Source organism: Hyposmocoma kahamanoa, unplaced genomic scaffold (genome assembly GCF_003589595.1).
Source record: "Hyposmocoma kahamanoa isolate Upper Pololo Valley unplaced genomic scaffold, ASM358959v1 94, whole genome shotgun sequence".
NCBI classification, from domain to species: domain Eukaryota; kingdom Metazoa; phylum Arthropoda; class Insecta; order Lepidoptera; family Cosmopterigidae; genus Hyposmocoma; species Hyposmocoma kahamanoa.
This window is the reverse complement of record NW_020654878.1, coordinates 970,084-995,971: the sequence shown is the minus strand read 5'-3', so window position 1 is coordinate 995,971 and position 25,888 is coordinate 970,084. Positions and strand designations below refer to the sequence as shown.

Below are 25,888 nucleotides of genomic sequence, written 5' to 3'. Positions count from 1 at the left end.
TTTGGCTTTCAGCGTGATCAAGATTTCAACTTTTAATTAGGTATCCCGTAACTTAATCTGAAAACATTACAATCCGAGACGGGAACAGGTTCATGAGGAGTGGCACCCAGGCGGGCACGATGCATGCAGCGGGCGGTTGGCAGGAGGTGGGGAGGGCGCGGCGGCGGGCGTCAGCCGTCAGTCGAGTGGAGGCACGCGGCCAGTGATGTGCGTGAACGCGCGAGCGAATGTCGCGTGGGTCGAGCGGGCGCAGGGCTCGTGACGCCGGTGGCGGCCGCGGCATGTGATGTTCAAGAGACACGCGCTGCGGCGGCGGCTGGCGGCCGCGGGCGCCGCCGCCGTCTCCGATGAACAGGTGCGGCGCCTGGCACGGGCCTTGGATGCGGGCGCCGCCAGCACCGAGTGCGTGCCGGGCCCCGGCGGCGCCCAGCTCCGGCTAGCCGCTAGTCGCGCCTTCCGGTTCCCCGACCTCCGTGAGCTGGGAGAGCTGCGAAGGCTTCCACTGTGCACCGACCAGCACTGTTGCAACCCTTACCACTGGAGCCGCCTCTGCAAACCCGGTACGTCTCGGCCGATGACCCGCGCAACAAGTGCACGTAAACACTCGAATCTCGCCACCGCCTTGTGCTTCGAGCGGAATGCGTCAAATGCATTTACGGGTTTAGTGAATGGTTGTTAGTGCTTTGATGGAAGAAGTCTATGTTATTACTGTAATCCTGCATACCGTAGTAGTCCATGGCTGCATCGATTTTGTTGCCATTTTCTACATTGAGAATGTGTTGATTGTAATATTACCAATATCAATCAAAATTACAAAGAATTAAATACTCATTCGAGGTTGTTGTAATGTGTGTGATTTCCAATCAGGTTGAAACTCTGCTTCTCTTTTCTCTCTTGAAACTCATCGGAACCCCATTGAGTATTCAATTAAAATATCTTACGTTGTGTGGTGAAGATTAAGTTCTAGATCGGTTGTGTGTACGAGCCCTCGGTCACATTACCCCCTGCGCGGGTAACTTGGGCACTATGTATCATGTTATCAGTGCAATGGTTATCAGGCTTGTTATCGCTACCGTGGGTTCGTCTATCAGTATTACGCGTCGTGACATCATCGTCTCGTGCGCACTCCGCTCCACATCCCAACAAACATATTCCCGTATACACTCTCTTATTAGTAAGTACTCCTCAAACAAGTTTTCATCTGAACGTCCATAGCTTTCGGTCCTTATAGCATATTGTAAACATCTTCGTTCGTTAGTCTATTTTTAGAGGCTGACATCAGCCGTCGTATAGTTTCTTTGGTTTGTTTTATCAAAAACATAAAGGTCACTCCTTTATAGACCTTAGCGATGGTTATCATTAAATTGATACTACCAATTTTCTGAAAATTGTCCGTGATTTCTTATTTTCATTCCTTAACACATCGTTACAGAGTTTAAATTTAGTCGTTCTGACGAACAGATTGCAAGATACAGAACTAACGACATAAATGAAAGTTTTAATTATGTCAACGACATTACAACGTCGGCGTAAGCAAAGTAAGCACCTATCACCTAATCTGCGACTGAGGGTCATGCGTTCGCGATAAGTAGACAAGGTCACGGCGCTGGCGCCGGCGTGCCGCGACGCCCGGCGCGCGCGCCGCCCGTTAACTTTTTAATTCGTCAGGCGATGGCGCTACCGCCCGGCAGCCTTTGTACTCACCAGCCGCCTCCTTGGCGCTTCCTTCTTGTCATTATGACCTCTTTGGCACTGTATCTTATTAAGTTTCATCAATATTCCTAGCAATCTTTTTCCTCAATCTATATTCTAGGAATGGAACAGTTTCTTTTTAACTTTCTCTTGTTAAATGACGTAAATTGTCGCTCTTCAATTGGCTCATGTATGTGTAGAATATTTTCTCTCCTTGATAGGTAATCGGATACCAAAGGATCAACTTGTAACTAATTGTAAAGCACTTAAGTGTTCTATACTTATTCACTCATGCTGGAGTGTTACTATATTTAGATAAAAGTGAAGTGGTTCTCAGATTCTCCAAAGTTATATACTTTAAAGAACTTAAGTTTGACTACATTTCCATACCTCAATTTCCCGTTTCCTAAGTTACAAGTCAAGAGTAAAGATAAAATGATCGAGCCGTTAAATTTGATGATTCCGAACTAATGAGTGGCCATGACATCGACTCACGCGCAGAACACATCGCCCACAAGTCGCCGCCTACACCATCGGCTCTCATACTTTGGAGCTGAGACGTAGGCGTGTCGACAATGCCTGTTAGCATATTAATTAAGAGGAAAGGCTAGAAAAAATATGAATATTAATACTTCCTAATGTGGGTAGGGTCTGAGGGCCTCTTGCGGGTACTACGTGGTCACTGAACTCCGTTTAGATTACTCAATAGGCATATTGCATTTGTCCCTTTAAGCTTTTAAATTTAATCCATTAGCATTGTCCGAATTGATTTCTTCAAACCATTTCTCATTTTCCCGATTCTGTGAGTTTATAATCGTGCAAATTCCTCTAGATCTTCGGCACTACAGTCGCTTTCGTCGCATTCCCTTATATGGACAGTACACTGATCAATATAGATTGCTATATAGTTCAAATCGATAGTGCTAGATCCTGTTATGTTTCAGAGAGTGATCTTGCTTTCACTTTCCTATCGTAAATTTGTTTGTGCCGATGCTTGTTTAGGTTAATTTTAGTACTTCGTCTTCGTGTACTTAATAATTGTAGCTCGTGTTACGTTTGATAATTCTTCAAAGCCTTCAAAAGTCACTAACATCCGTTCTCCTGTCTCGCAGTTTCTGCTATAAACATCAGTAATTTGCAAGATACGTATATCTAAGATAAACTTTTTGACGTATAATTCTAATTTACAACGTTTTTATTTTGCCGCCGCCGCCATAGCCCAATTAGTGCTACGACGAGATTAATTTTCGTCAAGTCGGAAATTGCCCTATTGAATTCCGAGACACCTGGCCTCGCCTCGAAATATCCTCCGTCAGACCTCACCTGCGCAAGCAACGAGTTTGGAATACCGTACGTCGATGATACAACGATATCGATCGATGTGTTCTTTTTTCTCGGTATGTTTTTTACATCATCACACTATAAAGTTTTCTTTGTTTTTACATGGTCTTAAAAGATCTCTGATTGTTTTACCGTTCCTTGAATTCAATATCTTAAATTTATATCTTTTTGTCAGTAGCTCTAATATTTTAATTATGCAATTTAATCATAATTTATAGTATATATAGAAATCAAAAACGTCGATCAGACAAAACCCTTGAGGAAACTCACCTGCGGTGCGCAGGCGACTTTTTGCGGCGGCGGCGTCGGCTGGCGGCTCGTCGCCGCGTTTTTGTCAACTTTCGCGGCTGGTTCCCACAGTGGCAGACTAAATATAGTGCCCCGCGCATTCGGCATTCTTTTGATTTGTCTGCAAATTTATTTGCATTTTTTTTCCGACTTTTAAAACAATTATGTCTATAGACTGCAATTTTTGTTGATTCACCTCTACTTCAATGTCCTATGTCATTCCTACTTCGTTAACTTAAACTTTTGCGTAAATTGTAATTGGAATAGTCCAAAAGTCTGTAGCTCTCGTAACTCGTATTTATCGACAACTTGAACAGTTTTAAGTGTCTTTTTAAGACCTTTTGGTTCAAGCTGTAAGTTATATTCGATCAACTTAACAACATACGTAGTTCACATTATGTTGTACATTTACAGGTGCAATATAAAGCGTATCAATTTCAATTTTACGATTGCACTGTGAGCATCAACAGCTGTTCTCTGCACCTGCTTTATTTCATTTACGTTCACTATTTATTTGCTCTAAGTAATATAATACAATATGCTTTATTTCTCTCAATAAGGTATAGTTACAGTGTATAAATACATTACTAAAAAATAAAAATAATAATAAATGCGTTATGTTTTTGAATTTTAAAATTAAAAGGAATGGAAGGAAGTTTTGTTGATCAGCAGTAATTGCCTCGGAATTGTAAACGAGTCTTAAAAACAATTGTCCGCTGTTCGTTTTGGGGTCGAGGAATCCAGAAATAATTTACGCACATCAATCTTTGGAGCGTAGTGCGTGTCGCGGGTGTGTGTGTGATTTGGCGCCAATCGCGGCGCGCCGGCGGCCTCTATTAGTGAATGTTTTTATATTTCGTCCGTCGCACCCCCTGCCAGCGGAGTGGGAGGCAGGGGATCCTTATCTTATCGTGCGCAGGCGTCGACGCGACGCCGCCGACACACAGCCGCAAGCTTCGCACCATTAACGTCATCCAAATTTGTACCGTTGTCATCACGTAGCGCTGCCAGTATCTGTACAGTCATTAAGACCCCCACATTAGAACACACCGGGCCCACATCCGCCACAGCCGAGATTATCTCCAAAGACCATTTACAAGTAATTCTGAGCCCACACGCCATTTCACTGCCATTACATGTCCAAAATTTAATGATGTCGTCTAGATATAGTCATATAAGAATCCATCTGTTGATGTGAGCGTCTCGGAGGCGGCATGGCCGATATTTATTTAGCCATAATTGCTTGTCGGCTGGCTGGCGCCGGCGCCATGTCGCGTCAGGCGCGGGGGCGGCGGGCGGAGCGGCGAGGGGGGTGCGCGGACGCAGGCGGCTGCTGGGCAGGTACGCGATACGCCGCGGCACTGCGTAAACTCAACTCGATTTTCGTGATCACTTTTTTGTCCAGTCTGGTCATGGTTTTGGGCTCCTTTGTTGGATTTGTGAATGGTCTTGTTATTGTGGACGAACAATAGCTTTATGGAAGAACTCGTTTATTGCTACGATTTCTTGTAGACAACATATTTTTTAGTCGGCAAACGGTAGCCGACGATGTTGAGAAATAAAATTTGCATTTTTAATTTTAAGATGAATCACGTTAGAGATATTTTATAGTTTACTTTCTCGGTGGTCCTTTCTAATTCGGTTTGATTGTCATCGTGTTCATTTCTTAAAATCTAGGCATTAATTTCCTTTCTGCGTTAAGTCTCTTAGAAGACCCCTATCAGGACAAGGTGTCCACCAACTGGCGGCACCTGTGCCCAAACCGGTCCCTCCCGTCTCTGGCTCTTGCGAAACTGGTTATTCCGATGTTATTGCACGTTTTGCCATAACATCATAATGTTATGCCTTTGGTTCATTTCTCTACCTTTTTTTTTCTTTATATTTTAGCTCTAAATATTTTCTTTGCAAGGGTTTACTTTATCTACTTAATTTGTAGAAAATTTGGCAGCTTTTATGTTTATCGTCATCCTACCTTTTTATCATCCTTTTTTTGTTCCTGATCACTTATTTGTAAAATTTTGAATCGTTCTCCATTTACTTTTAGGTTACTATTAAAATCATAGAGTTAAGGTCCTTTTGGGCCTTCCTTATCCTGTTTTATTATCTATTACAATAAATCCTTCCGAGCCTTCTCTATTCTTATTTCGCTAAGGCTTGGCTACACATTTTATCCCTGCACAGGGGTAGGCACTTACTACGTTTCTAACAAACCTCTGTCGGCACTTTCACTCGTGATCTCTTATAGTATGGCTGTTTATTATTGGTACTTTTAACCTGTCTTTTTAAAAGACATCCCCAATGTAATCGAGATATGTACGTCAAGGTCTCTTATCCCCATATCTCCATCCACGAAATAAACATTTCAATCGTCCTTTCCACGTGATTAAACCAATTTTCCATCCTGGTCACGACATAATCTTTCTAAAGACAAAAAAGTGAGAAATAAAGGAAAAGATGTCCAAGAATGTTAAATTCCAGACCAGTCTGATGGTCTGAGTCATGTATTCGTCACGAACATTTCGCTATCAACTGAGGCTCTCTAGGGTTCACTGGAATTCGTGCCAAACGGAGACACACCTTTTCTTGTAAAATGTTGTTATGGAAAAAAAATGTTACAAATAGATCGTAAATGGTTTCTGTTTTGACATTTATAACAAACGTATGGTATTTCTAACGGTTTTGATTAGTTAGATATAATTTGCTGCATTGTATAAATCGATCTCAAAAGTGTGTATCCGTTTTAGCTGTTTTATTTTTTTTAGAATTACATCTACGTGCCAAGTTTGTCAATGGAATGTGGGTGAAATTCATTATTGAAATTCATCACCTAATTTGCTACCCTTAGAGGTGGAATATTTTCTTCGAACGGGACCGCTACTGGCATAACCTCTTTCAAAGAAAAAAGAAGCGTCGGAATCGTTTCTCAATAGCCGGAAGTAATCGCGTATTATATACATAAAAGAAAGAACAGGCGATTTGAGAATCTCCTGTAACAAAATAAGTACAGTTTCAATGTGTCCGGCCAAACATTATGCATACAAACTTAATGGAGGTATATTACATTTACGCACATGCACTTCATCAGACTGAAGTATGTACACAAATTTAACATGTTTTTTAACAATATAACATTTTTTAAAAAACATGTTAAATTTATCAAGTCAAGTTTAGTTAAATATAAGTTGTTTTCGTCACAATCATTGACTTACAATTATATGGACGTCGGGTCCGCGCTAAAAAGTGTCCGAACTTATAGGGCGTTAAAATCGTATACAGAGCGTCATTCACGCTCTAGTCTTCGTTTGTTCGACTGACAGCGAAGCAAGCAAAATTAGACAGTACTACGATGACATTACAATTTAAATTCAACGTTTTAGCTTTTTCATATTCCTTGACATGTCACTACGTTTAAATAGGTTGACTTGGGACATTTTTCTTGTGGTTTTTGTATTAGACCCGTCGTCCATTTATTTGTAAGTCAATGGTCACAATATTGAATTTTACCCGTCGAATTTGATGTCTTCAATCAGAATGACTCCATCAATCGCTCTTTCTTGTTTTACGATCCGCATTGAAGGTGAATTCTCCAAATTATGAAATATGTGGAGATTCCGAGGATGTACATCATTTGTGAGTGCGTTCGGACGGAACCTATCAGGGTGCGGTTATTTGTACAGGTTGTTTTCCGTACATTTAATGTTGGGTAGTTTCAGTCCGTTTAGTCTGAGCCAACAAGTATGTAGTTAGGTAGTATTTTGATTTATATGTTGGGATTCTATTATCAAAAGAAATTGAATGATCTTGGAATTTGGACTTATTTATATTTCGTTGAAGATATTCTTGACTATATAAAAATTAATGTTGCTAGTTTATTATACCTCGCTAATGAGCGTTAATTAATAGTTCAGAGGCGCCGATATTAAAAATATTAACTATTAAATCCATGTCGACCATTTTAATGAAGCCAATGACATAAGACGTAATTAATTTTAGAAACATTCTTACGTGTTAGAAAATAATACTAGAATAATCATAATCTTTGACATGTTTTGTGCGTGACTTATATTTTTTTGTCAAATTTTCTATGATTCCAAATAGCGAGAATTTCAATCGAGTCACCGTTTAAATTATCATAGTTTACTTCGTTGTGATCGAGCGCTTCCGCAATCAATTAGTTGATTCTTTCTTTCAGTCTTTATTTATCAATCGAGATGCGTCAAATTAACATATAAGCGTTTGTTTCGTCTGTTTTCATCGGTGCGTCTTCCGGTGGATTCCTGTCATTGCTGACATCGTTGTTACAAGGTTTGGCTATTAGGCCGTCGTCGTCACTACAATTCTGACGCTCGACAATCTTTGAAAAAATCCACGCTCATCTTTTTAAATCATGTTATCTTGTTTTAGTTATTTTTAGAGTATAATTATCAATTATCACATGTTTTAAGATCGATTGAAAAATAAAATTCCTCAACCTGTTGTGGATAACTGCGGTGTTGCAACGGAGAGTGCGTTTACGTAGTACATTCGTAACAATAGTTTAAACGTCATTTCCTTTTGAAGTATGTGGTGAATGATCAAGAGCAGGCTCGTCCTCTCGCTGTCCACTAGTGCGCGCGCGCAGGCGTGGGTGAGCCTGCCGCGGCCCGGCGGCGGGCGGGCGCCGACTCTGGCGCCATCCGCCATGTTATAATTCGGGCGCGCTATTTCTGGCGATTCACGCGCGTAACGCTCCGTGCGTACAATGTTTTTTGAATTTCAGAACTCACTGCCGGGAACTACGGGAAGTCACTCATAATTCGCGAATGCGTTTGACAGTTCATTATCAAATCTAACATATACATTTCATTATTACATACTCGTCTTCATGTATATTTATAAAGGTATACTTGTATATATGTTGTGTTTTAAAGTTTCTAAAGTGCGTTTTTGTGTCAAGTTGTAAACAAAGTTTATTAGTCCACCTACTGAATTAAGTGGACGCACATGACTCACGAGGATGATAAATCAGTTTTGTAATACCGGCATTGTCTTTGAACGTACACAATTAAGGTTTTCACGTCAAAACGTTATCATTAACAATATTGACTCAGAATTAATAGTTACGACGTCGGCTTTTATTGTTGTCGTTATTTGGTGTACCAGCGAAACAAGTTTGCCAAATTTCAAAAGTTTGTTTAATATTTCAAGTTATTTCGCATGCCCCGGCGCATCGCTGCCCTTGAATCGAGATACGGCGCCGTATAATACTGCTCGTGACGTAGTTTCAGCCGAATTTATAGTGTATTAAAAAGAATTTATCGTTTGTTTATTGTTCTGGATTTCTCATTTTATTGGTGGAATTTGTGGATGGCTATTCATTTTATTTAGTTTCCGCTTTTTGTTATTTGGATAATATCCTAGTGAGTTATTAGTACATTATTGCAGAGGCCGAGAAGTAAGGGATTGCTGGACGAATATGAGTTACAATTGTCTCAGTACGAGTCTAGCAACGGCCCTTTCCCGCCGAGGCTTGTATAGTGCTTTTCTCAAACAATGTGAGGAAATAATACAAAAGAGAAGATGTATATGTAATATGTAATCTTAGGACAATTGGTAAAAGAACATGTTATTATTTTTCCAAGCAGGTTAATAATAGTCCGTTGAATCTCTGATGATTTGGTTGAATGTGTCCATTACTGTATTTTCGTTATCGCTCTTCGGACTAGAACTCGTTTTCGCAACAAAAATGAAAAAAAAAGATGAAAAAGTAATAAAAGAATACCCAATCATTTATTTTACCGCCTTTTTTTAAAAAAAAATGTAAGCGGTGCTGGTATTTTTAATCCTCGCAATTACGAACACTGGCAATTGGTTGTACGTATTTCTTTTGTTTGTTTACATAGTTCTTTGTTAGTGTAAGTAGATACAATTAAATGTTCAGAGCCTCGGCCGGAAAGAAGTCGCACTCGTTTTTTGAAAGTAATGCAAACATTTCCGAGCATGTTTGAGAAAATAATATATTTTTTGATTTTTTTATATATTACGTGTCAGAGCGCTTGTAGCCCAATGATCAACAAATCCAAATCCCTGTGGAGACATCTACGTGCATCTGTGACTCTTTAGAGGCAATACTTTTTTTAAAGAATGTCGTGAGAAAACCTGGATGTCAAAGACAGAGGTTCTTAACCCTTAGAATTATGACTTAAAAATATTAGGACTTAAAACCACTCTCTGTTCATGTTATAAATAAATAACTCAATAGTTTTGAACGATCCTCGTCTATCAGATCTGACCACTTCCAAGCCCGTCCTTCAGTTTCAATCTGTTCCCATGTGCAACGTTGAAACTGATTCCAAACATGACTGTGAGTCATGTTGCCATTGGCATTTACTACTTTGTTTTCTAGAGCTATGCGCCGGGGCGCCACGTAACTACTCTAGCAAGTAATATACAAATTTTATTTATTGTATGCAAAATCTTTATGCCACGCTTACATTGTAGTTAAATCTATTATAGATATAACAAGTATAAATAACCAAAGTCACGTTCAGTAGATTATAAAGATACTTATTGTTTAACCTGAATTAGTTTATAAGAATTAATAAAGATGATAGCATCTTTGTTAAATCTTAATAGTTTATTACAAAACAACTTACTTTATTTTATTGCATGTAAGATAAACCTATTTACAACATTGTAGATGCTAATTGAAATGCAAACATCATTTTAATCTAAGTTATCGTTCAACTTTATATTGCAAATTTTAAAGTGAAGAATTTAGAAAGAAAAAGCTTGGGGAATCTTTGCTAGCTTCTTGGGAATGTAGCAGCAGGCGGGCGCACGGCTATCAATGAAACTAAACGTAGTTTTGAGTTCCTGATACGATATGACATTTACTTTTTCCATTATATGATATGAAGTCGCCAAGATCTTCTCCGGCCTCTCTTATTCTTTTCCTCTTAGGTTTTCGCGATTGTTACACATGAATCTATTTAAAAATTAAACATAACTGGTTGACGACTTTACAATCTTTGTCAGCTGTAGGACCTTCACAGCTGTAGAGGGCCTTGTGAAACTGCCACCTTATCGATTTCTGCCGCCAAGCAGTAATGAGAGCATTACTGCATTCCGGTTTTGAAGGGTAAGGGTGCTGGTGAAATTACAGGCACGCGGGGTTTGTCAACTTATGACTCAGTGGAAGTGCCTCTTAGGGTCGTATTTTAGAAGTCTACTCAATGCTCAAGTCAGGATTTGAGTATAGTTTAAAGCACTCGAAATCATACTCAAGTCCCTGTCATTAGGGTCGTATTTCCAGTGCTTGTGTTGCCAGTGTAATCCTGACTTGAGCACTGAATAGAGTTATAGAATACGACCCTTAGACCTTTGTGATTTAACGTTGAGTGACACTGCAAATGCTGATTTGTTCGTCCCTTCACTTGATACCATAAAAAGCATGTAAAACGTTCTAACTGTTGGTTTGTTTTGGTTAGGAAATGAAACAAAATGTATAACAGATTCTAATTTCGTATTTCCTTATCACGTTTACAATGTTACCATCTCCATTACGTACATTGGCAACGCTCCTAGATCTTGTATATTGCCAGCAACATTTGATCTTTAAACGTTTGCAAAAGTTGCGGCGTTACCGTCTCGATAGAGCAATTAAAAGTAAGGGAGCTAGCTTAACCGGTCTCTTAATCGAAGGACACACTGACAGACAACGTGCGGTATTTAATGCTATTGTACCTGAGGTTCTCAACATTTGTTTACTCGTAATAACTCTTATTTGTTATTATTTTATTCATCTTCATTGTTAGATTATTATTGAGACAGATCATCATGATCATCACGAAGTCAGTCACCACCGTAGTTTTCCGAGGGTTGCGAGCCTTCTTCGACGTACAGGTTTTTTCACGATATTTTTATTGACCAGTAAATTTCTATTTAAATTTCGGCTCCGAACCCACGGCTTCTGCTTGAGACTCGGTCGCGGTTTACAAACGGGATACATAGTTCTAACAACACAAAATTCCTTCGATCTGTCGGGAAGCGTAGAAACTTTCGCAATTTTCTTACAGGTGCAGGTAGCAAGTGCAGGTGCACAGACAGCCGTTTAAAACCAAAACGAAGATCTGCGACAAGCACATAGAAATTCGTAGACCTTAGTCATTATAATACACTACTACTACAATTTGGAGAAGCTGGTGCATGTTCAAGACAACACCTGTACTACGAGTCACCATGACACGTACAAATTTATGGAATTACTAAGGAATATTAACACGAATTATTACCTCTAGTTTGTTATTATTGTGAATAATAACAAATTAGTGGAGTATTTCCACAAAAGTATTTATGGAAATGCAAAATGCTTTAGAGAATAGACGCGGGAAATTGATTGGGCATTTGATACGACACGGAGGGAAAAATCGAAGGGTCGACCTAGGCGCAGCTACTTGGTCCCAAATAAAGGAAAAGGCCGGCGTCGTCTCATTCAAGGAGGTCAAGGAACTGGCTTTTAGGAGAGATGATTGGAAGAAGGAAGGAAGACAAGAGTGTAACTCTTAAGTTTGATGATGAAAAACATCATTATATTCAATAAAGTAAATATTGAAATAAATGCATTTTGGATTATAAGCAAGATAAAACTAAAGGAATTGATAATAAAAAGACACGGATAATACTTGTAGTGTTGTATTGCTGACAAAGGTTCAATAAACAACAGTTGCAGGAGGGCGAAGGTTATCAATATGATAGTTAATTGAATCGAGCTAACGCAGAAAGATTGAGTAGCCAAGCTGTAGATTGAATGTTTAGATAAATTACGCAGGCCTCCGAGCTCCGAGCCCATGCCACTCCATACCCTCTGTATCAATCTCATCAGCAGCATTCCAGCGCACGCGCGCCCATCAGTCTCAATTCTACTCGATAATGATAGAATTCAATATCGATTGGCAGCTCAACTCCAATATTGAAACACAATATTAAATCCTCCGTTTTAAACCTTCGATTTAAGGCAATAAGGTGGATTTCCGATCGGAATATCGGCAAATACTAGTTGAAAGCAAATGAGCTAATGATTTCCAATTGCAGTAATTCCTAAAGTGCACTTTATGTCAATCAGTGTAGAATCTTTATAGCGTGATGGCGATGGGAACTTGAGTCGTATTGTTTCAAGGGAGCGTTCGGTCACGCCACTCTGTATATTTATATGGGTGGCTTTCTCGTTTCTAAAAGATATTCAATAGGTGTTGATTGCGGTATGAATATCAGTTTTATTACGACACGTTAGAGTTCTCGTTTAATTGGCAAGTACGAGATGTTTCGGCGGACATTAGAGTCAACAACTGATATTATTTATATCTGCTAGATGCCATGCTGGGCGTTTAGGGTCATTTACTTTGCATCACTCGGGGTCTTTATTTTCAGTGGCTATGGAATGTTGCATTGAGTCATTCCTTTGTATTTTAATTCTTCAATATTCAAAGGTTCCTATGTCACATGTCATTTTACACAGATTCAGGTTAATTATATGTTGGAATGTTTCGTATTTGTGAGACAGGCTCGGTATTGTTGTTTAAATATTGGATGTAGGTTTGGTATAGCCTGTATTTTTCTGAACTACACTCTTCTAGGGAACCCATTTGTGACACATGGGTCAAAACCATAAAGTTTGCGTTGCGCAATTTATGTGTCGTTGCCCTCGTAAAGATAATGTAGTAAGATTTAGATAAGATTGCCGTTGGTCCGGAAAGACGCGAGAGACTGCAAGTGAATTCCTAGAGCATGTACAATGTTGAAAACTCCATCATTGTTAACGTTTCTGTAGTAATGTAAATGTGCTAAGAGTAAATCAAAGCTTAACTGTAAAAGCTGCGTGGAATGCCAGCGTCGAGCAGGTTCACAATAAAACAAACGTCGAAAATGAGAGATTGAATAATAAAAAGCTCTTAAATACGTTATTTTGATTTACGTCGCGTCGGTCCCAAGGCGCGGAATGGTAGGTATTACACTCGGTATGCAGGTGCATGCAGCGATTGTTTTGACATTTCTTGCGCAAACGCACGTTAACGACTTCTGGGGAACATTTGAACACACCCACGACGCGCATGTTTTCTCTTAAGATCTTTTGTTGAGGCAAAATACGCTGCAGACAGATATCTATCATTGTGATTCGAGCCTTGAGTATTTTACGTACGCCTTTCAACTGCTTTCCCGTTTTTAAGTAATGTCAAATATTTAATACAAACAATTTGATCACCACGTTTGTCTCGCAGCTCGTTACGATCTTGGCATACTTATGTCCTCACAGGTTTCACTCCATTACGGGTTCTTTAGAATTGGCTTTTTTATAAAATTATCAATATATAAATATTATAACATAAGTCGTGCGCCTGGTGAGCGACACGCCTATAACAGTTGTAGTGCCAAGCGACTCAAATTTCTGAGGGGCAATGTCGCTGCATTCGTCACCCTGAAACGTTACGTTGACACGTCCAATGTGTCTATAGTTTCACCTGCATCCATCAAAATTGGAGCACTGTAATGCTCACATTACTGCTTCGCGACAGACAGTACAGGCAGGCAGTACTTCCCTGGACTAACTTTTTCACAAAGAGAGATGCCGCGTCCTCCTCATAACCCATTGACTTACAAATAAATGGACGACGGGTCTAATACAAAAACCATGAAAAAAATGTCCCAAGTCAACCTATTCGAAATTTAAATTGTTATGTCATCGCAGTATCGCGCTGTCCGTAGAACAAATGAAGACTAAAGCGGAGTGTCGCGCTCTGTATACGATTTTAGCGCCTTACAAGTGCGGACACTTTTTAGCGCGGACCCGACGTCCATATAATTGTAAGTCAATGTCATAACCTCTAATTTTTTTTGCTTTTTGAACGTAATGTAAATGCCACAGTTCTCTTTACTTACGTCTTCTGATTTCACCTCAATGTGTTACATAATATTTTAAATGAAAATACAATTTGTATTCATACAGAATTTTGGAAAATGTCACTCATGTCAACGTTGCCTCGTCAACCGTTCGCGCCAAAATGAACGTCCAATCAAATATTTGGATTTGACCTCATTATTCTCTGAGCATTACTGGCGTTCGAAATTCAAAACGATCATCCGCGTGTTTTCTACAGAACAGCAACTAATAGTATAAATTTTTAAATTCCATTTTAAAGTCCTTGTTATTTTTTTTTTAATGACTAAGAATTAGTAATTTGATTCCAAATTCAATCTAAAGTGTTTTCATAATAGAAAGCAGAAAAAATAAACAATAACAACCACTACAAAATCCAGCGCTAATATCATACGTAACCTTTCTATAATTCAGAAAATAACGTTCAACTGTTCAAAATTACCCACTTGATAGGAATGACAGTCTTATTATCTTGCCGAAACTGGTAATCGAGGATAAAATATAGGTTAGGCTGGGTCTCAGGACCCGAGACATAATTGCAGGCGAGCTATTTTACCTGCGTGGCCAGGCTTGTTTGTTTTTAGTTGTTTTTTTTCCATCTTCTTGTTTTAAGGCCTGGGGTAACGCAGTTGCCGATTAGTGTTGCCCGATTGAATATCGTGTTTTAGATTTTTAGGTCTTCTTTTATGATATTTAAATCCTTAACGCCCTAGTTTGGGTTTTATTGTTTATGATTTATAGTCATCGTAAATTTTTGTTACAGTTTTCATTCTATTTGGTGGCGATCACAAGGTTTTATTAAATTTAGGAAATTTTGTTACATGTATCGCTCACGAAACCTAATATTGACGTAACTCAAAAACGTGGAAATTAGAAAAAACTATTTGCAAATTAAAAAAACTAAATGAAGCCAATATACGATATGTATATCCTCGTTTATAAATGGATAATTAAGTATAAAATAAATATAATCACATTATTCGCAATAAGATCCATTCAGTACTTTTTTCTTGTTCAAATTGAAATAAAAGTTTTGTAATTGTTAACACACTTCTTTATTCTTCTGCGCACTCTTGCAAATGTGTACAAATTACCTTTATCTTTCTTAGATCATATATTAATCTAAAGATTCAGCGCGCTGTCAGATCACCCGATAAGAATCTCTGCCCAATATGGCCAGTATTGCCATCACGAGAACCCGAATCTCTCTATACTCCTTTTTCTTTACAAAAATCATTACATTCGGCCATCCGACAACGTGCAGACTCCGGCACACGTTTCAAAAAGCCAACAGACTTACGAACGACAATATTTTAAGGTACTATATCAATAAACCCAGGCGTACAGTACAAAAGAGTCAGCAGACTTATAATTTTCCATTTAAAAGTACTAAATTAAACAAACCTGGAGCAAGGTACAAAAGAGCCAGCGGGCTTACAGATAACAACCATTTAAAAACTATATAAACCAACCCTGGCGCACAGTACAAGAGGTCAGAATACTTAAAATTAACAACATTTTAAAAGTACTAAATGACAAAAGAGCCAGCGGACTTATAGATAACAACAATTTAAAAATACTATATGAATCGTTACATTTGGCCAAAATGTTATTTTAACCTTATATCGTTGTTATACTGCGAAAACCGATTATCTGGAATTTTCACACAAAATGACTTAATAACACGCGACAAAATTGCTTATGTAAATGCAAACATCTTTCAAATTTAGGTAAAACATTAAATGTGGAGTAATCTGTTAAAAATTAACGTGGGATGACCATGATATGATGGATAAGAAATATTCGTCGTTGAAATTTCAATTGCATTTATTTCAAAGTCGATATGTTGTGAACTAATTGTTTTTCCCAGTATAATGGCGATATATGCTATATAATCATCATTAAATAATTAGTATTATTAACATAGTAATAATTACATAAATCACTTCGTATTAATGATAAAAAAACAGTACTTTTATGGTACCTACTCTGTGTACATAAAAAAAATCTACTCATTGGTTTATATGATCTATGTAATTTCTAGATTAACACTATTTGAAATATAATAATAATTATTATTTTTGTAATCACGAGAACCTCACGTAACTTACATAAATGTATACAATCAATTAGCGTTAGAATCGCTATAAGGACTATCAGTACTACTATAACTTCCATGTACTTCTAATGCTCTTATATTTATCCGTGGTCGTATTCTATCAGCTGCAATCACAGAGTTATATAATTTGCCTTTTTCGTCAAAACCTGGTACATCGGTAACTCTATATCGGTCATTACCTAAGGCGTCCACAATTTTATACGGGCCAACAAACTTAGACAAAAGCTCAGTACTTTGCCCGTTATTGTCATAATTGTTTCGACTAATCTTTACTAAATCACCTACTTCATACTTAGTAGCTGGTGCTCTATTCAAGTCGTGTCTTTGCTTTTGTTTAGTTTGCTCCCGTTTTGTAATAAAACTAACATCTTGTCTTATAGCTTGTAAATCATTATCCACAATACTATCTTCGACGGCCAGTTTATTTATTAAATCATCACGCATTCTCAAGCCGAATAACGCCTCTGTTGCAGTTTTCTCAGTGGTGGTATTAACGGTGTTATTAAGCCCCACTGAATTTTTCCTAGCAGTTATCCCAGTCGCGTTCATGGCCAGAAGTATTCTGACTAGCTAAAAAATGAATAATTGTTTGATTGAACCTTTTGGCTTGGCCGTTTGCTCTGGGACAAGCGACTGCATTCAGTATGTGTTTTATACCATGCTGGTTACAAAACGCTTTGAAAGCGGTTGATGTAAAGGAAGTACCGCGGTCAGGAACAATTCTAGCTGGCAAACCAAAGTCATAATTTTTTTTGGGAACGTTAATTGTGGTTTTGGTCTTGGTGTCTTTAACAGCCCTAACAAACACATATTTCGTGAAACTGGCGTAACTGGAAGTCGATTCTTAGTAGATTTTTTTTTCAAAAAATTTTTTTTACAGCAGTTTTAAAGCTCAATATTAAAGAAAGTCGTTATTTTTGTTACAGAAACCCCTCCTCCACCATACAGCCGGTTCGCAATGGATGACGTCAAGCCTAGAGGTGAGATTTAATTTTTAATTATTCATTCATATTTTTAATTGTTCTTGAATAGTACCAAATGACAGTTTTCGATAACACAGCTGCCGTGTATTCCATTCGTTTGCCGTGTTAGGAAAGAGGAAGTAAAGTAGACATGTGCGGTATATCGATGATGGAAGAACTCGGATGCGGAACTAAAATATCATTTATTAGCAGTAGAGCTGTTTATGAATGAGTTCGACCAAGGAAATACTGCCACCTTACATATTATTTCTGGCGCTAGATTCAGATTCAGATTCATTTATTTCTCAAATATAACATTACAGTATAAATTGCACTACATGTCAAAGTATAAGAAATTATATTGAGATCGTCAGACAAAAAGGAAAATTATAAGAAAAGCACACAATAATTAGAAAATTAACAATTCATTATATAATATTGTTGTCATTAAATTATATATCAAATATCATTCTCCATCAAGGATCGTCATAAGTTGATAACAATTATACAAGAGTATGTTAATGCGGTAAACATTAGAATAAAATACTGAATTCGTTACAATTTAAAGTCCATAAATTCTTTTACGGAGTATATAGGATTTTTCAAGAAAAGGTCTTTCGTCAGACGGTTCAAGTCTGAGAGTAGCGGCTAAACGCTCATAGTAATTAGTAAGTAGGTCCGATGACACGCGGGTTTTTCTCTGCAAGTGCCATGCGTCGAGGGACTGTTCTCAAATGACCGTTACGGCGAAGTGGGATGCCAGAAACATTTACAGTACCAAATGAAGACAGATTATTTCTAACATATATTATAATTTCGTATAAGTAGAGTGAGTAGTGCGTCATTATGCGTTGCGCTACAAAGACATTTCTGCAGGAATGTCTGTGTTTTACCCCAACCAATACGCGTACGGCACGTTTTTGCATTAGCATGACTCTATTGGCATCCGTGGATTTACCCCATATGAGTGAACCGTACAACATCAGCGAGTGGAAAAATGCAAAATAGCTGCATTACTGCGTTCCGGTGCAAATGAGAGCATTACTGCGTTCCGGTTTTGAAGAGTAAGGGTTCTGGTGCAATTACAGGCAGCTGGGATTGGAAAATTAAAAAAAGTACTGAATGAAACCGAACCGAATATCGAACTGATATTACAATAGTGTTGCAACTAGAAATATGTCAAATTCAGAATTATGCCATTTCTGTACGTAAAATTTGATTCTGTAGAATATTGTAAGAAACAATTAAAAGGTCTCTACTTAACTTAGAATGAGACAAACGTTTTGTGAGCTAGTCATGAAATTATGTTTTTTACTTTGACATAGTATTACATTTGTCAATTAGGAAATTGTTTAGATGTCTGTAATAAACTTTAACCTATACATACATTTTAATAATCTTTCACGGGAAGTGAGTACTTAGCTTTTTATCTATTCTGAATAAGTACACTTTTTGAGTTAGTACATTATTGTATTTACAGTGCGATTATGTTCTCGTTTAAAAATGGATAATGAAGTATTATGTATAAATAATAATTATAACAAATGTTTATTACGGACAACAGGGATTCATGAAGTAGGTATTAGTAACAAAAATAGCTTATAATTAGGTTAGAGCTTAAAATCTACTACGGATTTTCTGGTTGTTATTAAATGCAATACATTACGGTGTAAATGGCAAGGCGTCAAGACTTGTCTCGTCATATCTCAATGGTAGAATTCAGAAAGTAGACATAAATGGAGCGACTTCTTTGGGTTCTCCGGTAAAAATGGTTGTTCCGCAGGGCTCAATACTTGGACCTTTCTTATTTCTGATTTATATTAATGATCTGCTATTCTTTGTTAAGGACCATTGCGAAATAGTGTTGTTTGCTGATGACACATCCTTGATTTTTAAAACAGACAGACATGACATTAACTATGACCATATTAATGTTACCCTCTCTAAGGTAGTTTATTGGTTTAATGCTAACAATTTATTGCTTAATGCCAAGAAGACGAAATGTGTTAAATTTGAATTACCTAACGTAAAATCGACTACTCCAAGCATAGAAAGAAACGTAGAAAAGTTAGACCTTGTTAATAAAGCAGTCTTCTTGGGAGTGACCTTAGATAGTAAACTTCAATGGTTTCCACATATATCTTCCCTGCCCAGCAGATTAAGCTCCGCTGCGTACACAGTCCGCAGAATACGTGAGCTTACCGATGTTAGTACTGCTAGACTAGTTTACTTTAGTTACTTCCATAGTATAATGTCCTACGGGATTCTCATGTGGGGTAAAGCGGCAGATGTTCAAACCATATTTGTATTGCAAAATCGAGCGATTCGTTCTGTGTACCCTCTAGGCTCTCGGGTTTCTCTCAGAGAATAGTTTAAGGAGACGGGTATCATGACTGTGGCATCACAGTACATTTACTCAAATATTTTATATACCCGTAAAAATATACATAATTTCAATAAGAAAGAAGATATCCATAATATTAACCTTAGAGCTAAGTCCAAACTCATGGTACCACGATTTCGTTTAACCAAGGTAAACAACTCTTTTATGGGGAACTGTATACGTTTTTACAATAAGATTCCGGAGCATTATCATTTCCTAAGTTTAAAAACTACATTAAAAATATTTTGATCGAAAAATCATATTACAAAATTGAAGACTACGTGTTAGATAAAGATGTATGGAAAGACGACATGGCTCCAGAATCCACACAAATTTGATTCAAAGTGTATTCCATAGCATTTAAGTTTATTTGAAAAGAGCAATCCCTAGAGTCTCTTGCTCGTTCTTCTCAGGGCGGTCAGCGTAGTGAACGAGCAGTAGCTTAAATGTGACGTTTTCAAGTGTAAATTTATTTTACCTATGGAATCACGGAGCATTTACTACTACCCGTAATAGTCTTCAGTAGGCCGTTGCTGCTGCCACGTATTCTGCTTAATAAAGACGCCGACTTCTGCTGTAAGAGCGCCATGAAACTGTTGACGCGAGCTTCAGTAAATATGATAGCCGCATTGCAGAACCGTGGCATCGTCTTGAAGGCGTTATTATATTGCGCATGCAGGGCTCTGAGCGAGGTTGGCCCTGTGGCCCAGCTATAGCCATAATTAGAAATAAACACATTATTACCAATTGAAATTTCTTTTTAAATTTTCAAATTGTGTTTTCTCAATTTCACAATTTTGAGTTATGACAGAATTTGATTTCATGTGCGTTATGTCTCAGATCTTTGCGATTTGAATCTGCGTGTCGCTTACCACTTGTTCGTCCAGTCATTTGGTGTCATAAAGAAAAAAAACTAAATTGCGAGTTTAAAATGTTTATTATCGCTTTCATTGATGCGTTCGCAGCTTGCCGCCTTTATAGCACTAAAACACACGAAACATCGTTTATCATTAGCACAATCCATCATTCAATTCAGCCACCCGAATTCAATCTACGCCGCCAATTGACCAATTGCTTTGCTGGCAGCGAATCATTGTTACGCGCAAAACTTATCACACAATGGTTATTAGATCAATTTAGGTCTTTATATAGTATTTGTCTGCGCATTGCACTATTATTGCTTTCCTTGTTGTAACTAACGCTAAAATTTTGGTAAATTTCGACATATTGGCACCTAATCTCCTTTTTTCTTTGAAAAATGTCAATTACCCCCCTTTTTTTAATAATAGACACACGCTTGGCTTCAATCTCATTTGATGTTAAGTACGCAATTGCCTAATAAATGCCTGTCCAGTATAGCCCCAAATTGTACATTTCGGGAAACACAGATAGAGCATTCCATTCCTTTGCCGTACGCATCGGAAAGTAGGAAGCAAAGCGCTTAGTGCGAATCGGCGGTAGATCAACGACGCAAGGATGGAGTGTTCCGGATCTTCTAGTCGACCGAAGGAGGAACCAAATTGAAAAGTTCCAGCGCACACTCCCCGAAATGTATCCGATAGATAATTGTAACTTTTTCATTGAAAAAAAAAAAAACCGACTTCAAAAGTTTGGTTATTATCATAGACTTGCAAATAAATGGACGACGGGTCTAATACAAAAACCACGAAAAAAATGTCCCAAGTCAACCTATTCGAAATTTAAATTGTAATGTCATCGCAGTATCGCGCTGTCAGTAGAATAAATGAAGACTAAAGCGGAGTGTCGTGCTCTGTATACGATTTTAGCGCCTTACAAGTGCGGACACTTCTTAGCGCGGACCCGACGTCCATATAATTGTAAGTCAATGGTTATTATATATGATTTATGATTTCCATGGGATCCTCTCATCAGATTCTGAGTTCTTGGTGACAACGGGGCTGTTACGGACTCCTTTGTATATTTTACATTTGCTTTTCTGATTGTCATGGCGACGGTGATTTGATTACACGTATTGTGGCAAGTGAAAATTCAACTTTTATTTGCACAAGTTAAATTAGTAATTTGTAATAGCCACGAACCAGAACAGCATCAGGGACCACCTCGAGAGTATACCATTTCAAACAAAAGGAGAATTTTCAAAATCAGTCCACAATTGATCGAGAAATTGGTGAATACACGGCCATGAATATAAAATTTGAGGATTTCCTTCGATTTTCATGGGATCCCCTCATCAGATTCTGACTTGGTGACAATGGGACCACCACGAAAGTGCCGCCCGTTCAAACAAAAAAGAATTTTCAAAATCGGTCCATAATTGATGGAGTAATTTGAAAACATATATAAAACATACATACAGCCGAATGTATAACTTCCTCCTTTTTTAAGTCAGTTAAAAACCGACAACAACAACGCTGATTTTACTTAACAATAAAACTGAAAGTAAATAAGATATATGTATATATATATATATATAAAACGCTTATAAGGGGTTGTAGATCTTGTTTCTCTAGTTCCAGATAACTCAATATCGCTAAAATGTCGATTAGGTTAGTGATTTATGAGAAGCGCAAATTAGGTCTATAACGCTACTGGTCAAACCGATTTTCAATTATTATTAAAGGATAGCCGTAATTGCTGCGTAGGCGGGATGGCGATCGCTTTATACCTGTTCGACGTTATACAAAACCACCCCAATTACCTGACCTCAAAGTAGAGAATTTCTTGTAATTTGATTATCAGAGTAACGAAATGTACTCCGCGGCACTACCTAGAACCTGGTCCTACCTGGAACTAACGAAGGTTGTCAAGATTTATGCTTATTACGACAACCAGAGGCTAGCTAAGTTTAGTTTAGTTAGTCATCATTACAGGCTTGAGACGTCCACACTGGACATATTATATTGTTCACGGATAAACCTACTCAGGTTTTTGTTGCGCCGCCATGTTTAGAGATTAATAAGTATTCTTTTTGTATTAAAAAAATATGACGGCTTAGGTTGATGTATTAAAATAGCTTAAATGAAGTTAGATCACGCGTAATAAGCTTTTAAATTACCCATAGTTCGAATATATTGTAAATAAATTTATAATGATTCCTTCCGTTTCAATCTCAGAGATTATTTAAAACTTTTAAGTCTCGACAAGTTGAGACCGCTGTCAAATGGCAATGGCAGCCTCCCAAGAGGTTCAGTAATGGACGGCATGTTTCCCAAAAGGCGGGAGATAGCGACCGGCGCCCGCACCGCTTCCTGGAAACACGCAGTGCGGTAGAGATGGGGCGTTCGTTATCGACAGATTTCAACAAACATGATATTAATAGTTTGAGAAGATTGAAAATATTTATTTTCGCAGCCAGCGTCAGGACGCATATATTATGGTGATGAGAATTTTAAATATGAATGCCGTCGAAGATGAAACAATATGTTTACGTTAAACAGAAACTTCATCAATTCTACTTATTAAAACACGCGATTTTTATCTATTATTATCCATTACTTTTTATTTAATTACGTAACCAAATAATTCTAAATTAGAAAAATATCACAGGCAGTTTTTATCTAACGTGGCGACTGAAAATCATGATTATATTCAGCGTTACATAAAGATATATAATATATATCTTAGGCATACAGTGTTATCTTGTTAATTAAACAATTATTTTGGAACATAGGCGCCGGCGCGGGCGCAAGCAAATCCAGAATTTGCAATTTCACGAATTGTCTTTGCTATGCGTAAACAGTGTAACAAAAACGACACGATGCGAAACACTATTAATTTTTAAAAGTTTGTGTCGTTACTCACTGAGTCAATGTCATTATCCGGTTGAGGAGCATTCGATTAATAAAAATACAATTTTTCGATTCGACAAATGACGAATGACATCACTAGAGAGCCGGTCGGTGCACGCGCATTCCAGGGCCGCCATCTTCAAACTACATTATTAATGCTTACGAACAGACGGGCCTTTAGGGTCCCCCGCTGCTCTGATGGAAACCAAATACCTACAAGTGTCTAATGACCCTTGAAATGATCAAAATTGAACACCTTTCATTCAATAACCGCTTGGAGCTAGAGTAGACCAAGCCTACTTTCGGAATCTAGAGAGATTTCGTACAAGGACTAAAGTACCAAGAATACGGAAGAAACGGGCGTGTTTGAAACTGGTGTACGTCTATGGTGTGTGGTGGAAGAGGCCTAGGGTGGCTTCATCCTGGGTCTATTACACACAAGCAAACCAGCACTTTTTAAAGATGTAGGCAAATGTCATCATGTCTTTGCACTTTTACTGTGTATTCCTTACCGTTACCTCTGATAATCAATCTATGATTCTTTGGGAAGAGAATAATGTTAAGATGTTAAGGGTGAACATCGATTTTGACCAGATTTCAAATATGATCCGAATTTGCATTCCCCAATTCTAATTAACAAACGTACACGCTTCGCTGTTCTCCAGAACATATTACATTTAGGCCCGTGTTCATTCGTTTCAAGTACAGGATCGATAATAATAATTATAAATAATGGTCTTTATAGAGTCCCACTGCTGGGCAAAGGACTCCTCTCACAATGGAAGGGCTTGGGCGGAGTGGGAACTTCACAAGCATCATTAAATAGCTTTGCAGATGTGTGCAAGTTTCATCATGATGTTTTCCTAGACTGCACCGAAAAGTTCATGGTAAACTGGTTTAGGCCATAGTCCAGCAATGCTGGCCCAACTTGGGTAGGGAAATTCATACGTTTTCAAGGGTTGTAAATAGTTTTCAACATGCTAGTTTTGTCAGTGTGCTTTCTTTCACCGTTAACGAAAGGCTACAAGACATTCACAAGTGTACGCAAGTTAAAAATTTACATAATACTGTTACAGAGATATTTGACTTAGTTGTCCCCGGTCGTATTTATTCATAATATGGACAATAAAACAGATAACAACTCAAATTACATTGTTAAAGAGTTAAATATGACGTTACAAACTTCTGTACCAGATGGTAACCCTGCATATATTGACACATCATTTGTAAAGTAACAAGAAAGATCTACTGTAGTGAGTATGCGGATAATTGTGAGTGAGTGTTAGGTGAGATACTACTTCTTTAAATAGTCTGGATTTTGGATCAAAAATATCAAAACTGGAGTTTTAAGATATCTCGTTGTAAAGTGAATACATTCAAGCAAGTGAAATTCTTATTCAACCACAGATAATTCTTTTATATTCTGTACGGAACCTAATCCATAAAAAATTAAGTCAACTCTTGCCCCTACATTTTTTTCTGAACGCGGTGCGCCCGCGCCTTTCGATATATTTGTTTTTAATAAAGACCCTTGCGGTGCAGTTTCTGTCTTGCATTTAGAAATAGCTATCCGATGACGTCATGCATCTTTTAAAAACGACTGCCGTTGATTGATTTATCTTTCATTCAATCCTTTAGGGATTAGAAATACTGTCGGGTGTTTCGTGCCTATTTTTTGAGCATAGTCGACCAATACAAAACTTTTTAGCAAAGAATATATATGCACATAGAGGTCAACCTCGTACTTACGAAGTTGTCCTTAAAAAACCCAGGACTAAAGTACCAAGAAAACGGAAGAAACGAAAAGAAACGGGCGTGTCTGAAACTGGTGTACGTCGAGTGGAAGAGGCCTTGGGTGGCTTCATTCCGGGTCTATTGAGCCCCTCATCTCTGCCAAAGAAAGAAAGAGAGTCTAAAGACCGTAGGCGATGGCAGGTCCATAATCTATCCCAATGAGAGACTGGCGTTTATGGAAACCGACATCTTTATAACAATTAATAAAAAGTCGAAGAAATATCGACGGGGAATCGGCTTCAGGCAGAAAAAACTTTATCTCTTATGCAATAAAAGCGAAAACGACATTGCGCATTTAAAGTGTCTGTGCGTGGTAACTTATAGACCCAGGAAAATCAAATACAAGAACTAAATTAGAACAAATAATAAACAAATGCACAATAGGCACTTACATATAGAAGACAATCGAATATCTGCGTCACTGGATTTTTATTTTTAAACAAAATAATAATATTGTTTAATTTAAAAAAAAAAACGATTTCAAAAGTTGCTTACCCATGTTCTCTGCGTTTTATTTTCTTTGGATACACACACACACACACACACATACAAAAAAAACAAAAACAATCAGTCGTATTGAGAACCGCACTTTAAACCTACAAGTAATCAATGGTAATTGCGAAAACA

The 25,888-nt window shown here is 37.9% G+C and overlaps 1 protein-coding gene across 1 annotated transcript in view; it reads left to right on the top strand.

The window, feature by feature from the left end:
- The first annotated feature begins 240 nt into the window (after positions 1-240).
- The window catches only part of LOC113237752 (mothers against decapentaplegic homolog 6), a 48,642-nt gene continuing 22,994 nt past the window's right edge, over positions 241-25,888 (top strand). Inside the window, exons 1-2 of the mRNA XM_026474383.1 lie at positions 241-560; positions 17,279-17,332. Of these exons, the coding sequence (XP_026330168.1) occupies positions 287-560; positions 17,279-17,332 (328 nt within the window). The 5' untranslated portion in view covers positions 241-286. The remainder of the gene's footprint in view (positions 561-17,278; positions 17,333-25,888) is intronic.